The sequence below is a fragment of the Guillardia theta genome (genome assembly GCF_000315625.1).
Source record: "Guillardia theta CCMP2712 unplaced genomic scaffold GUITHscaffold_75, whole genome shotgun sequence".
NCBI lineage: Eukaryota > Cryptophyceae > Pyrenomonadales > Geminigeraceae > Guillardia > Guillardia theta.
Window position 1 is genome coordinate 374,989 of NW_005434599.1, and position 14,045 is coordinate 389,033.

A 14,045-nucleotide genomic window follows, 5' to 3' on the forward strand; every position below is an offset into this window, starting at 1 on the left:
GATGCTGCACTGAGAGAGTCTGAGTGAGGGCTGACCATGCTGGACGACTTGTCCGGTTGAAGCAGAAGGAGGTGGGGAAGGGAAGGGAGGAGTGCAGCAGAAGGCAATGATGGTAACAGGAAGAGGATATGTGGATGGAGGGACAAGGCAGGGGGCAGGGGAGGAGGGTGGACTGCAAGGGATTCCCGTCTCTGTCTCTTGCCATGGGTGACTTGAAGGTCGAGGACTTGAGCGTGAGAAGAGAAATTGATGTTCTGACATCCCTGCTGAAAGCACTAAGTTGGTGAATGGACTTCTGCTTCAACTCAATGCTTTCCTTGTAGATCCGAGCTTTCCCTCGGAGGCCATGACGTGTCAATGGAAGTTCTGCCGTCAAGTGCTGGAGAAGTTCTCCTGATCCGTTGTGCCCATGAACGAGAAGATCGAGGTGAACAGCTCGATGAACCTTGCTGAGGTGTCGGGCAGACCTTCTTCCGAGCCGGAGACGGACAAGGCGATTCCTCCCAGGTTCGTATGCCCATGGCCTTCACTCGGGAAGTGGTGCTTGTCGTTTCTCTGGCCCATATTTGATGTTGCTGTGATAATCGCCATCGTCGTGACGTTCTGGCCTCGTCCTCTGATCCCTTCCGATCCAAAGTCGCAAAGAGCCGCCCAGGTGCGCCCATTCCATGCATGGCCATCGGCAATGAACGATCGAACCAGGAATACTCTGTCCTATTCATCTGGCTGCCTCTTGTTTTCCGGATATGCTGGGGGCCCCTGCATTGGTTGTTGTCCTTGGTCCTGATGCCTGGATCGATTTTGTTCAGCGAGAGTCCCTTGCGAAGTCTGATACCCTCCAAGGACCTCCGAGAGCTGATCTTGAGGAATTCAGAGACGAGAGAGGTTGTCTCCAGCTCTCTCTGACCACCCCACTGACCTGACTTGCTGCTCAGAGTCGGCGAGAACTTTTCGTGCACATCGGAGGGGTAGAAGTCACCATGTGCACTCCAGATGGAGTCAATCTTTATGGAATGTACTTTGCGGGTTTCGGTGCTGGTGCGCATGACGCGACGATCATTCGCATGAACGGCAACGCTGAGTCGTTTCAGATGCAGGTGTCTCCCTCCCCTCCTCCCCTCCTCTTCCCCGCCTCCTCCCCTCCTCCCCTCTTCGTCCTTGTTTGACTTGTGAGCGCAGGACACTCAGCTTCCGTTGATGTATGCCAACTCAGGGTTCAACATCGTCTTGTTCGACTACCGGGGCGTCGGGCGATCGTGCTGGCGTCCATGTTTCGGCTTCAAATCTCTCGGTCAATTGCTGGGAGTCTGGTCAGTGAGAGACGGCGGCGGTCAGGGGCTCCTGGTTCTGACCGAGAGGTACAGGCGAACGAGGAAGATTGAGGGGAACATGTTGGATGCCTGGACTGTCTACCAGGTAATCGTCCATCCGTTGACACGAGCTGACGCGCGTCCTTGCAGTTTGTCACGAAGGAGCTGGGAGTTCCTCAAGAAAAGGTTGTGATCGTGGGTCACTCGATGGGTGGAGCTATCTCTACCAAGATGTGCGCCAAATATCAGCTGCCATGTGCTCTGTGCAACTCAAGGTAAGCTTGTCCTTCTTGCTGTGAGGGAGTGAAGGCCGAGAATGAACAGGTCGTTCGCTTCACTCCGTGACATTGCCTCCAACCTTGCCCCCTCCTTCTGTAACTCACCTCCGAACACGATGAAGGGAAAGATTGTGAAGCATCTAGCATACAGTATTTTACGTGTGCCGGTTTTTCTCAACGTGTGACGGTGGTCTGGTCAGTGTTGCTCTGCGCTTCTGGCTGGGAGTACGACTCCCTCGTCAATTGGAAGAAGGTGAAAGGAAGGAAGTGGATAGAGTATTGGTAAGTTCGAAGCCCCGCTACATGATCTGACGTTAACTGCAGCCCGCTGGACCCTGTCATCCCGTACCCATGTTCTTTGAAGCACGCGATCGAGAAGGAGGATCGAGATCGCGATGGTGCGGCGTCTGCATGACCTTGCCAACCTCCCAGTCACTCTCACTTTCAGCCGGGTTCACCGAGCTGGATGACATCAGGCTCGATGACATCAGGCTGTCCATCACTGTGGAGAGGGTGGGAGGGCACAAGGTGTTGAGGTTGCCTCCCTTGTTAGATTACGACAATCACAACCGGTGACCAGGAGACGACGCGTAGAGCTACTTGCTCAGTAACTCTGCGAATTTCCAGGTTGCTCACCATGGAAGAGCTCGTGTATCACCTTGAGATTATGCGAGAAGAGTTGAATGCGCGATAGGAGGAGCCCGTTGACTTCAAGACGATTCTGATTCATGTTTATTCTTCCCCCCTTTATTGTTTCACGTACAATCTTTTTAGTTTCGCTCAATACATCTTCTACAACCCCCTTCTAAATTCAAATATCTCGATCAGAAATTCCGTGTCTTCACTTCTTGGCAGCCGTGTTCGCCTGCTGCTTGAATTTCTTCTCAAGTCTGTCCATATCACGTCAGGCAGGCACAGAGCAAGTCAACATCGAGATATCCTACCGAGACTTTGCCGCTTCCTTTCCGTTCGCCACCTTAATCTTCTCTAGTACGTCTTTCGGTCCCTCGTTCACCTCTGCCTTGGCCTTCCCAGCCGTCAACGAACCTTTGGCTTCCTTCCTTGCGGAGAGAGGATTCTCATGCTCAGCAGTAGAGATCTCGTTCTCAAAGAAGCTGTTCATCTCCTCCTGCACAGTCCATCAGTCAGCTTCAGTTCACGTTACACGTCAAGGGTTTGACCCTTGCAGCGTCGGACGACAGGTGGACGTTGATGCTGTCCTGCACCGCAAACTTCGACTTCCCCCTGAGTTTTGAGAAGAACTTCTTCTCTTGCATCCGAGCTGCCGCATCCGACATCTGCTTGCAGTCAACCCGTCGGCGCAGTGCAAGGACGAGGCTCCCGTACCTTGGACTTTCCGTCCTTGCCAGCCGTCACGTGCTGGATGAGATCGTCGTAGAACCCATCGATGTCTGATCGAGCAGTGGAAGACGAGAACTTGTTCCTGCTCATGTCGTGCGAGGCAGAGACTTCACTGTTCTTGGAGGTCTTCGACTCCACCTTCAGATCCTTTCTGTCCTCGCCACCTGCCTTCTTAGCAGCATCGTGTTGGATCATCTTCAGCTCAGATTTTGTCTTCAAGACTGTCTCGTGAAGAATGGCGTCTCTCGTGTTCTTCCTCCTGGCCTCCAACTCCTTCACAGCCGCATGGTTGTCCAGGTTGTCATAGAAACTGTCCATGTCCGCCTTCTCCTTGTCCACCGACCAGCCTCGATCTTTCGCAAAGGGAGTTTTCGTGCTCCTGCTTGGATGGGATACTATTCGCTGTTGCAACTCGGCTGAAACCTTGTGAGCAAGCGTCAGCCCAGCAGGTCTCGCTCTTCGTTTCCCAGCAAGCGCCGAAGCCTTTTCTTCAATCCTCTTGGCATTCTCGATAATGGTGTCGGTAATGGAGGCGTGCGGGCGCTTCTTTTCGGCATGGTTTGCGGCATGACTGTAGCTGAGCGCACTGTTAATGGATGCTACTGTTCGCTTCTCCTTCTCTAATTCCTTTTGTGCTCTCTGAAGAATATCAGCACCGCTGCTGATTGTCAAATTCCAACCATGCAAGCAACGGAGTGCTTCACCTTTGCAAAAGTTCGACGTTCTCGTTGGAAACAAGCTTCCCCGGGTCATTCTTCAGATTGTGAGAACGAGCTCTCCCCCTGATCTCCTGTAGTTGGGCAGCAACACGTCAAATGCAGGTGAGGCGGCAGGGTGACTTACGGATGGAAGGACAACAAGGAGGGAGCAGACAAGCAACGAGATCCCTCCAACGACCCATCTCCACCTCCTTGTTCTTCTTGTCACTTCCTCCATCCCGCTCTCTCCATGGCAGCAGCGCTGCTGCAGCTGCTCTTCTTCCTCCCCGTTGTAGCGGCGCATTCTGTCTACCATTCCATGCCCAGGTCCCTTCACACCTCTCAGACCACCCTGGACAGTAAGTACCCTACCTCATATTTAGTATTTAAAATTCGTGTTGACAGTACCGGTACACGTATGACCGTACCCATCCATTTAATTTCAATCTATTTCCGGCAGGGTGGCGCCAATGGTGAAACCAAATTGAGGACGGCGAAGGGGGATAGCATGAAGCATCAGAGCATGCGAGCAGAATGCTGGAGAAAATTCACTGGAATGTAAAAGGAGGAAGGAAGGCAGGAGGAAGGAAGGCAGGAGGCAGGAGGAAGAGGAGGAAGAGGAGGAAGGAGGGAAACAAGGGGGCAGTGAAGGCGCAATGGGTGGCGATTTGTTTTGAACAGATTGGTAGCATAGATTTTGAATGAGCATCTGCCTGACTTTGAGTTTGATTTCGTTTTTGATAGAGATCTGTTTGACTCTTCTACAGGAACTCTTGAACAAGAACTCAGTTGACTCCATCAGGTTTGAGTTCAGTCCCAACGATGCGCAGAGCATTGGAAGGCCTGGCATGCTTTCTTATCGCTCTTGCCATGCTCTTGGGGACTACTGTGTACAGGGTGCGTCAAAAGTCTCAGGCTGTGCTGCTTCAGTCCAGCCAGAAGAGCTCATGGGCGGTGGACCCGAAGCATAAGGCGAGAACTAGACTGGCCTTGAAGAAGCTGGAGAGGAACCTCGAGGGAGAGTTGTCGAGTGTGAAAACGATCTTGAGCCGGTTAGACTCAAGCCGAGGACAAACGTCCAACACCATGTCGCTCAGCGAGAAGAAAGCTTCAAAGCACGCCCCTCAGGAAACGAGCAAGGGCAAGACCGAAGAGCAGGACATCATGGTCCCGGATGCTGCATGGAGGAAACGGACGATGCAACAGGGAGCTCTGCGTGGAGACACTGTCAAGAAGCAGCTCAAGAGAGTGCTGGAGAAAGATTTGCTAGACAAGATCGAGAAGAACACGTAACACCGCCTGATTTCAGGATGTTTCGTTGTTACTGATGGTCTCTACAACAGCTCCTGGAAAAGCATGCAAGAGATCGAAAACGCGATCAAGTTTGCAGACTATCTCAAGGCGCACCCGTAAGGCCCCAAGCTCCTCGTGGAGTCTCGCTGATATTCGTTTGGGCAGGTTGTCTTCCCCTCCCCGTGTGAAACGAAGCACGCTCGACACAGCCACAGCAGCAGAGCCAACGGGAGGAGAGGGAGGGAGTTCGGGTTCTGACTCGGTGATCAAAGTGCACTTCAAGCGGGAGGAGCACTCGATCTCAGAGGCAGACTACAAGCAGCTGGAAGAAGATCTTATCCGGCTGTACATCGACCTCAATAAGGACAAGAGTGCGGGGGCAGCGAACGAGGGAGTGCAGGTAGGCTCAGCAGCGAAAGCAGGGGGTGCGGGTATCAAGCAGCTTTCACAGCAGTTTGTTGGAGGAGCCCAGGGAACTCAGTATGTCGTGCAGCCAGGGGATCGTGCGATCGCCTTGTCGGACGAGTACGGCAGGAAATGGGCTGCAGATGAAATTCTGCGGGAGCATGGGAACTTTGTTCACCTGCCGAGGAAAGACGAGCTACCTCTAGCAGTTAAGCCATACTGGTACAGCAGTTTGCGAAAGTAGATATTCTTTAGCTTGAGGTCGATGCGAGTATTTTTGATTTTTCTCCAATGTTTCAACACTTTTCTTCTATTTCCTTCTGATTGATTTCGCCGGCTCCCGACGTTTCCTCCTCTTCACCAGCTCGCGTGAAATCGCTGCTTTCCTTCGCAGTTTCTTCCTTCGCTCCGTCCGCCTGTTTCCCTTGTGCTGCTTCTTGACAGGCTGCAACCCGCTCCTTCGTTCGCCTGCTTGTGCATCGTCTGCGTTCCTTTGAAGGACTTCATCACGAAACGCGTCATGCACCGAAGGATGGGTTCCCTCCCGAGTGATCTCTCTGACTGCCATGGTTGCGAAGGAGTTTGGGGGGAGCGAGAAGCTGAGGATAAGCCCCTTGAAGGGCAGCTGCTGCTCTTGTGCTCTCTTCGACTTGCTCTTACCTTGTCCTGACCCTCCCTGCGTCGAATTGAGATGCGAGTCCAGCATCTCGTCGTACAGAACATCAGCTGGCGATCGATACGTCACGACCTTCATGCTCAGATTCGAGCAGTTCATGATGAGGAAACGCATCGGGCATACAGAGTCGTCCAGCGGGAAAGGAGCTTTGGATGCTTCGAGGTCTACCTCCTCAAATGAAAGCCCGTCAGCCTGCAGCGAAGCACGCGCCGACGACCCGACGGCATTCTTAGGGAACAGAAGTTTCTTGTTGCGCGCGAAGACAGGGAGAACGACCTGTGCGATGGAGTATCGCCCAGCTGCGACATCCTCTTCCTTCACAACGTCGACGAAAGTCTTGTCGTAGCGTTTCACCTGCAGGCAGTGAGATCTCAAGCAAGCGGCACGGGTATTCACCGCCACGAGGTCACCAACAACCGCCTTCCTCCTGTCATACTCCATGAGCCGTTTGGTCGCCATTCGATTCCAAACGAGCGAAGTGTACGCCTGCCTCCACAGGTCTGCGCGCGCCAGCTTTGAGAACGCCTGCCTCAGCGACTCGTTGACGTTCCTCGAGGTCGCAAACGCCTCCTGTCAGGGGGCTCAGCAGAGCCTCGAAGGAGCCGACGAGCGATACCAAAATGCAACGTTCGTCTTCACAGGTGAAGGGAAGGACATCCTCCAGCAGACGTCAGCTTCCTCCCCTCCTCCTTTCCTCCTCCTCATACCAATGCTGCACTCGCGTTTCCCTGCTCAACGAAGATCTGACGTGCCTTGGCTTCCCCAGCTGAATGGCAGCGCCGTATGTATTTGGTGCTCATCACCTCCTCTCCAGCTTCTCTCCACCTCTTCCCCAGCAGCAGCCTGCCAACTTCGGTGCTGGGGACTGGGCCGGTCCCGAACCTGAGGGTCGTCAACAGACGTGCACGTGCTTCCCGGCAGTATCACCTCTGATGTCCGAAGTAGTTGACAAACCCGAAGCGCCGAAGCCTCTTTACGGCATCGAAGACTCGAGAGTTGCTGACCGTGATGTTCCTCAGGAGGATGGTGAACCGGTTCCCGCTGCACCTTCTAAGTCAGTAGGTCGACGCACCCGGAGGCTCCGCACAGCACCTGTGCTCTCCGTATCGCAGCATCCGATCGACCAGCTCGACTGCAGTCGATAAGCAACAACAAGCGCAGCAGAAAGAAACCACCATCAGCTATCTTGATGCCCTCGAGCTGCTTGTTCAGCCCCATCAGGGCTGTCAAGTCGGACGAGGCCTGCTGGCTGTTGATTGTCACCTGCACTTCCATCAGGACTGGCGACTCCCTCAGGGCAGACCTTCTGGCACGTCAGCGCCCCCTTGTCCTTGAGGCCGCAGCAACCCGACGTTGCTTTCGACAAGCGAATGTTGAGCTTCCGCGCGATCATGGAGACCGCGCTCATTGTGTCCCAGCCAGTCTTCACCAGAGAGAACTGAACGATCTTCCTCCTCCCCCCCTGGCTCTGCCCTGAGACGTTGACACTTTCAAAGTCCCTGGGCCATACGATTGATCCCCAGGCGTCTAACTCACTGACCCAGAAGTCAGACCACATGCCTTTAAGCAGGCCGCCTGTCCCAGCATGGCCCGCGGCAGTCCAAGTCTTGTTGCTGGGCACCTTGAGCTCAGATGGGCAGGAGAACACAACTATCCCGACGTCTTCATCGTCAAACTTTCCATCCTGTGCCTGCTCTGACGAGCTGACCCGCTGCCCCGGCGAGCTGCTCGAGGGAGGAGAACTTTTCAACCTCTTGCATGCTGACACAAGTAAGCTCTTGACATGATCGACCTCCATCACGCTCTGCTTGCGAACTTCAGATTTCCGTAAACGAGCGGTCGAGGAGGAACGTCCGGAGGAGAGCAACGATATCAAACATGCAACGAGTGCGCATCGAGCATATTGAGAAGACATCACGTAGTGGCTATGATGATGCTGGTAGTTAAAACAAGCACTCCTGTCTCCATGTGAAACCCGACAACTTCTTCATTCCCAAACCTTGTAAGTTACGACAACAAACACATTCTAGCGACTGTTGCGTTCCACTCGAAATGTTCACACTTGAACCAAGAAATTTATTTTGTGGGGCTGCCACCCCAGAAAATACGATCTCTTTCTTTCTTGATTTCTTGCTGTCTTGCTTTCAGGCAGTCCTGAGCAGCACACACAACTTTCAGTCGCACGGGTAAGATAGGGTTGGCACATGCGGCCTGACCTTGTACGCCTGTATCTCTTTCGAGCAATCTTTCTTCTCGGGGTAGGAGCTGGTCTGGCACTTCAAAGAGGCTTCCTGCAGGAACTTCACGGGGGGACGAAGGGTAATTAGGACTCACCCTCAGCGACTCTAGGTCACAGACCAATGTCCATGGTTTCACTGGTTTCGCCTGTTCCTTCTCAATCTTCTCCTGTGTCAGCCTCTTTCCTCCCTTCGACGACGGTGGAATGTCGGTCGACATCACCTACTTAACGTCTTAATTGCCGTGCGACTCAGTAAGAGCTTTCCTCTGCCCTCCTTTGCCTATCTCCTCTTCTCCTCTCCTATCCTCTCCTCCTCCTCCCTCTCCTCCTCTCCTCCCTCCCTTCCCCAAACCCTCCACCTCTCCATCTCTCCCCTTCTCTTCCCCCTCATCAATCCTCTTCCTAACTTCGCTCTTCCCTCGGCCCCCCCGTTCCCCTCCCCTTCCTCTACTCCTCTCCATTCCTCAGCATCTGGCAAGTCTTTGACATCGGTGGGTCCAAACTGGGGTGGGGTATGAAAGTACCGGTAGTCTTCAATTATACATTAAGGTAAAGGTGGGGGGTGATAGTTGTTATGACCCCTCAATGAACACGTAGACGAAAAATCAGCGATCAGTCCCTTGGTTCTTACTCCGCATCGTTCTCATCCCCTCCCCCTCCCCGCCCCTCCCACTACCATCTGCCTAGCACTACCTCTCTCCCTCCACCTCCCTTCCTCTCCCTCTCTCCCTCCACCTTCCTTCCTCTCCCTCTCTCCCTCCACATTCCATCCTCTCCCTCTCTCCCTCCACCTTCCTTCCTCTCCCTCTCTCCCTCTACCTTCCATCCTCTCCCTCTCTTCCTCCACCTTCCTTCTTCTCTCTTCCCTCTCTCCCTTCTTCTGCCCCTCTCCTCTTCCCTCTTCGCATCCCCCGATTTACTTCTTCTCTCCTCCCTCTTCTGCACTCTCGTCTTCTTCGTCCCCTGTTCCTGTTCCACGACGACTTGTAACATCATGGACGAGCAAGAAATCAAGCATATGATACACGAGAGGTTCGAGCAACAGATTCTCGATGAGCTGAGACGAGCTGAGGGCACGAAGAGCAGAGGTTCGAGGGGGGAGGAGGTAGTCTCAGCTGTCGTCAATAGCATCGCACATGACGGGAGGTTCCAGTCTTTCCTGCTAGACTTGACAGAATCGCATGGGAAAAAGAGAGGAGCTTCCCCAGGAGCTGCCGCGGGGACTTTAGTCTGGACGTTTGACTCGGACGATGGAAGCATGGGGAAGGAGGGCCTGGAGGGAGACGATGGATTAAGCTACAGCGGAAGCAGGTCGACGGTGGAGGAGATCAACGTAGAGGAGAGGAGCAGGATGATGGAAGACTTCGGGGTTGACTCCGAGCTCGCTAGCATCTGTACGCAGCTTGCTCCTACGTCGACTGAAGGTGATGGTTCATGATGGATAGGCATAGCTGACGTCTTGCTGTGCTGGTAGGGACGCAGCGAGAAAGTCTCGAGGCTCTGATGAACATGCCGCCCGAGGAAGTGCTAGCAGATGCTAACATCAAGTCGCTCTTCCAGCTGCTCTCGGGTGTTTTCCTCAACAGGAACCTGAGCAGGGAGACCAACAGAGTCTTCTGCAGTCTCTTTGCTGCCTCTGTTGGTGGGTTTCACAGCGCCGATTTGATTTGTGCGTGGATGCGAGGAATGTTGGGGCACATGTCATCCGTTAATGTCTGCGTGTGTCAGGCGCAGGAGAAACACCTGATGGATCAGATCGAGAGTTTTTCCTTGCTGTCAAGCTTCTTCGATGGCATTGCTTCTGCTTGGAACACTCTCTCTGAAGAGCAGATGAACGAAATCTTTGAGTGTCTTTGCAGTTTGTACAACTTGCAAATGAATACCTGTGAGAAATGTTTGCAAGGTGTTCACTCTCCCAGCAATCAGTGCTTTCCTTCCATGTTCCTCTTTGTGCTGGCTGACTCCTCGTTGAGTTGGATGGAAGTTTTGTTCTCAAGGTCCAGTGCTCGACACGCATTTCTTGTACAAGCTTTGAAAGCATCAGTTCTATCCAAGGTCGCGGACTTCCTTTCCTCAGCTGGGGAGCTGGTCGAGTTGGAAGAGGAGCAAGAGAAGGAGGGTATCTTGTCTAGTTACGATCTCTTCGTCTTCACAACCTACCACAACGTCAACATGTTAGCTCTGCTCACAAGGTATCAGGAGACATGCTGCATGTTCAACAACGAAGAGGCCCGGGCTGATTGGATTCAACTTCACGACTCAAACGCCGAGCTGCCACGAGTTGAAAACCTCCGACCGTTCGCCTGTGATGCGTGCAAGCTGTTCGGCTGCTTGCTTACCTCTCGCAGTCAAACTGCGAGCCTGGTCAACGTTCGTCAAGACCTGCTGAGAGGGTTGGGAGAAGTTGTCGGGTCTTCGATCCGAAGCTTCTGTGGGATGGAACGAGAGGGACGTTCTGCATCAGCCGAGTCGATTGCGACTCGATTCATCCAAGTGACCCTCAGGGTCTGCAAGATGCTCAGAGACCTTCTGGAGTCGATCGATACCACGAGACCATCCAAGAGGACCTGTGAACAAGTCTTGTGGATCGCTGAAGTGTGTATGCGAGTTGTTGAGAATGCTGAGAAGGATTTTCCCGATCTCCTATTCTATGCTCGTCTGAATGGTGAGAGGGAGGAGGGAGATGGAGACAAGCAGCTCATAGAGTGGATGAGAGCGAAGTTGTCAAAGTCAACTTGGTATGCCGGTCTTGCCGGATCGAAATCTTTCGGAGAAATGTCGGAAGAGATGAATACGTTGTCGCAAGTGGTGGCTGAGAGGGTTTTCGAAATATCACCAACCGAGCAGAGTGAAAGATTGTTCTCTGTTCTCACTTTCTTCCTTTCCCCTGGTCGGTCAAGGTACTCAATTCATCTCCTCTCCTCTCGTGCTCGCAGTCATCATTGAAGTTTCCTTGCCAGACTTCATTTATACGCTTCCACCAAATTCAAACATTGGACAAAGGTAATGAAGCTTCTGGCGACGTGGTCTAGTACATGTATGTTCTCGACTGAATTGAGTTGTATTGTGACGCGCTATATCTACCAGTCGCAGCAAGCAAAGCTGGAATTCCAAAACAGCTGCTGCAGAGACTTTCCAGGGCAGAACCTTCGTTCGTATCGTTACTTGAGGTGCTCATCGTGTGATGAGTTTTTCAGGCAAGTTGAGAAATCTTTGCAGGGGAATGGATGGGAGGATTTGCTTGACAGAGCTCGACTAGAATGCATCTCAGACCTTTTCACGAGAATGGAGAACAGGGCTGATTTTCTCGCTGCTGATTCTCACACCACAGACATCAACACTTCTTGGAACCTCGTTATGGACCTGGCTTCCCCTCAACATAATGCAAATGACTGCGCCCTGCTGTGGGACAAGCTGCTTGCGGCAGTTGTAAACTACCTGGAGGACATAGATAGCAAGGGAAATGACAGCATCCGGCTCTCGTTCATGTGGGCGTTCAAAAGGTCCTTTCTTACACGCCTCGGACCCTCTAGCTGAAGGATATTGCCTTGACAGGTTGTGCTGGCTAACCGCCAGCCCTCTAGTGCACAGAGTGTGTAAGGACAGCAAACTTTTGAAGCAGTGGATTGAGATCAACATCGACGTCGACGGGGAATCGAAAGAAGAGCATCCCCTTTTGAGGAGGAACCCAGAGCAAGAAACACTCCTCCTGATCCTCTTGCGTTTCATCTCCCACAACATTTCTCTATGGATCGAGATCCTGACTGAAATCCCAAACTTGAGGTGTTTTTGATCGCTCCTGCGTGCAGCAGGAAATGACTTCTTGATTCACGTCAGGCTGTACGTCCTTGGGAGGTATCGGGTTGAGGCCGCAGGTGACAAGCTGGCCCCTGCTAGAGGGCATGAGCCGAAGGATTTTGTTCATGAGCTTCAGCAAGCCTTCGATCCCATGTACGGGGAGGACATGACACAGGCGTCTGGGAGTCTCGTGATTGACAGAGAGGCGCTGCTTTGCGATGACATCATCACCAGCGGAACTTTCTTCTCCATCGGCCTTGCAGGATCAATCGAGGAGGGACAGCAGGACGTCCTCCGCCTCCCAGCCACGCTGAGATGTATCATTGAGAAGGAGGGCAAAGTCATCAGCTCCAAAGCAGCTCAGATGAAACCCCCGTACGATCTAGACAGCCTGATTCATTTTCCCACTCAGGATGGTTTCATACAGGCCTGCCATGGTTTCCTTGCTAGCATTCCAGCAGCAGCAATGGGGACGAGCTCCTTGAGCAGCAGTGGTGCGGAGGAGAGTGAGGAATGGGCGTTGAAGCACGGGGAGATGACTTCGTCGCTGTTTTGGACGTTGGCGCTCAAGGCTTGCTCCGATAGCCTCTGTCATGTTGAGAAGGCGCAAGAAGACTTCCAAGGAGAGCTGAGATATCTCTTGACAGGACAGGTGGGGCGGGGGCAGACGTGTGCGATCTTCACTTCCTTGCTGTACGTCCTCAACGAGTGCTGCATAGACGACGCGATGAAGAGCATGTCATGCGCCCTGTCACGGTTGTGCCTCGGCCTGTCGCTCTCTCCTGCGGCAGGTTGCGATAGGTTGTCAAAGTTTGCTGAGGTGAGAGTCTCGTCGGTCTCTCGCGTTTGCGTGACGTGTCGTTTGCTCAGCTTGTAGCTGAAGAAGAGCTCAAGGACGTTGCAAGGGGCTATAGAGAGCTCGGCGTTTCCATAGGGATGGTGGCAAGCTGTTGGATATCACAAGCCTTTCTCAACACCTTCGAGTGGCAAGAGGTCTTCGTCTGGCTGCTCCTTCCGGTCAGAAACCTGAAAGAGTTTGGCACAGGCCGCCAAGACTTTGGCGCTGGCCCTCGTCGAGGGTGCAGAGTTGTTGTCATACACCTGTGTAGTGGCTGTGAAGGTGATGGAGGTACGTGTGTTGGTTGTGCTTCCTCTCTCTGATTGGATACTAGGCACATACAAGACGACACTATTGCGACGATGAATATGAATTCTTGGAGTTGGGGAAACAATCGCTTCCAGACTTCAGGCTGTCGCAATGGATTGCTGAAATCAGAGGTCTGGCGGAAAGATACGAGCCTTTATGCAAATCGTTCTTATACAAACAATGAAAGACAATCTTGCATGAAGAGCTCCTCTTAAACCTCTCGTCTATCCAACCGCAACATCAAAAACCATTTCATTTCTTTTTACAAAACTTCCAAGTCAGAAACCAGAGTGAGACGAGGAGATCCCGGCAGTCGCCTTGTGTCTGTTGTACAACCAGAGCGCCAGCAGGGGCCCAACCACCATGACGACCAGGCAAACGCGCTCGAGCATGTCCAGGATCAGGTCAGCCTGTCGCCCCCCCCGCCGCCCCATGCCAGTCGTCAGACACGTCAAACTGCACGTCAAACTTTAGTCAAACTGTGAGGTCAGTGCGGGGAGACGGGCCAAAATGGATGACGAAACCTTCCTAACCATGCTCTAGCAGTGAACGATATGCTCCGCTCGTCGATCCTCCTCCTCCACCACCACCACCACCACCACTACCTCCTCCTCCTCCTCCTCCTCATCATCATCATCATCATCATCATCCTCATCCTCATCCTCATCCTCATCCTCATCCTCATCCTCATCCACCACCACCACCTCCACCACCTCCTCCTCCTCCTCCTCATCCACCTCCTACACAGCTCCTGCTCCTCCTGCTCCTGCTCCTCCTGCTCCTGCTCCTGCTCCTGCTCCTGCTCCTGCTCCTGCTCCAGCTGCTGCTCCTGCGTCCTA

The 14,045-nt window shown here is 53.1% G+C and overlaps 5 protein-coding genes across 5 annotated transcripts; 3 read left to right on the forward strand and 2 right to left on the reverse strand.

The window, feature by feature from the left end:
- Positions 1–409: 409 nt before the first annotated feature.
- Positions 410–2,282, forward strand: GUITHDRAFT_114481 (hypothetical protein; the record flags this gene model as incomplete). The annotated part of the gene is made up of 11 exons (XM_005826438.1): positions 410–655; positions 844–885; positions 936–1,097; positions 1,180–1,310; positions 1,365–1,416; positions 1,461–1,585; positions 1,635–1,738; positions 1,789–1,870; positions 1,913–1,986; positions 2,037–2,160; positions 2,216–2,282. The coding sequence occupies 11 exons, from the start codon at positions 410–412 to the stop codon at positions 2,280–2,282; spliced, it is 1,209 nt and encodes a 402-aa protein (XP_005826495.1).
- Positions 2,283–2,429: 147 nt separating this feature from the next.
- On the reverse strand, positions 2,430–3,703 carry GUITHDRAFT_114482 (hypothetical protein; the record flags this gene model as incomplete). The annotated part of the gene is made up of 4 exons (XM_005826439.1): positions 2,430–2,478; positions 2,533–2,717; positions 2,770–2,886; positions 2,936–3,703. 4 exons carry the CDS (start codon positions 3,701–3,703, stop codon positions 2,430–2,432), a joined length of 1,119 nt encoding a protein of 372 aa, XP_005826496.1.
- Positions 3,704–4,470: 767 nt separating this feature from the next.
- GUITHDRAFT_114483 (hypothetical protein) lies at positions 4,471–5,590 on the forward strand (the record flags this gene model as incomplete). Its single annotated transcript, XM_005826440.1, has 3 exons — positions 4,471–4,937; positions 4,992–5,057; positions 5,107–5,590. 3 exons carry the CDS (start codon positions 4,471–4,473, stop codon positions 5,588–5,590), a joined length of 1,017 nt encoding a protein of 338 aa, XP_005826497.1.
- Positions 5,591–5,656: 66 nt separating this feature from the next.
- Positions 5,657–7,820, reverse strand: GUITHDRAFT_114484 (hypothetical protein; the record flags this gene model as incomplete). Its single annotated transcript, XM_005826441.1, has 7 exons — positions 5,657–6,376; positions 6,419–6,592; positions 6,730–6,904; positions 6,950–7,063; positions 7,115–7,154; positions 7,198–7,285; positions 7,326–7,820. 7 exons carry the CDS (start codon positions 7,818–7,820, stop codon positions 5,657–5,659), a joined length of 1,806 nt encoding a protein of 601 aa, XP_005826498.1.
- A 1,435-nt stretch (positions 7,821–9,255) lies between these two features.
- On the forward strand, positions 9,256–13,390 carry GUITHDRAFT_143502 (hypothetical protein; the record flags this gene model as incomplete). Its single annotated transcript, XM_005826442.1, has 10 exons — positions 9,256–9,685; positions 9,736–11,161; positions 11,222–11,264; positions 11,355–11,431; positions 11,459–11,764; positions 11,817–12,044; positions 12,099–12,879; positions 12,930–13,076; positions 13,105–13,188; positions 13,232–13,390. The coding sequence occupies 10 exons, from the start codon at positions 9,256–9,258 to the stop codon at positions 13,388–13,390; spliced, it is 3,681 nt and encodes a 1,226-aa protein (XP_005826499.1).
- Between the last annotated feature and the right edge of the window lie 655 nt (positions 13,391–14,045).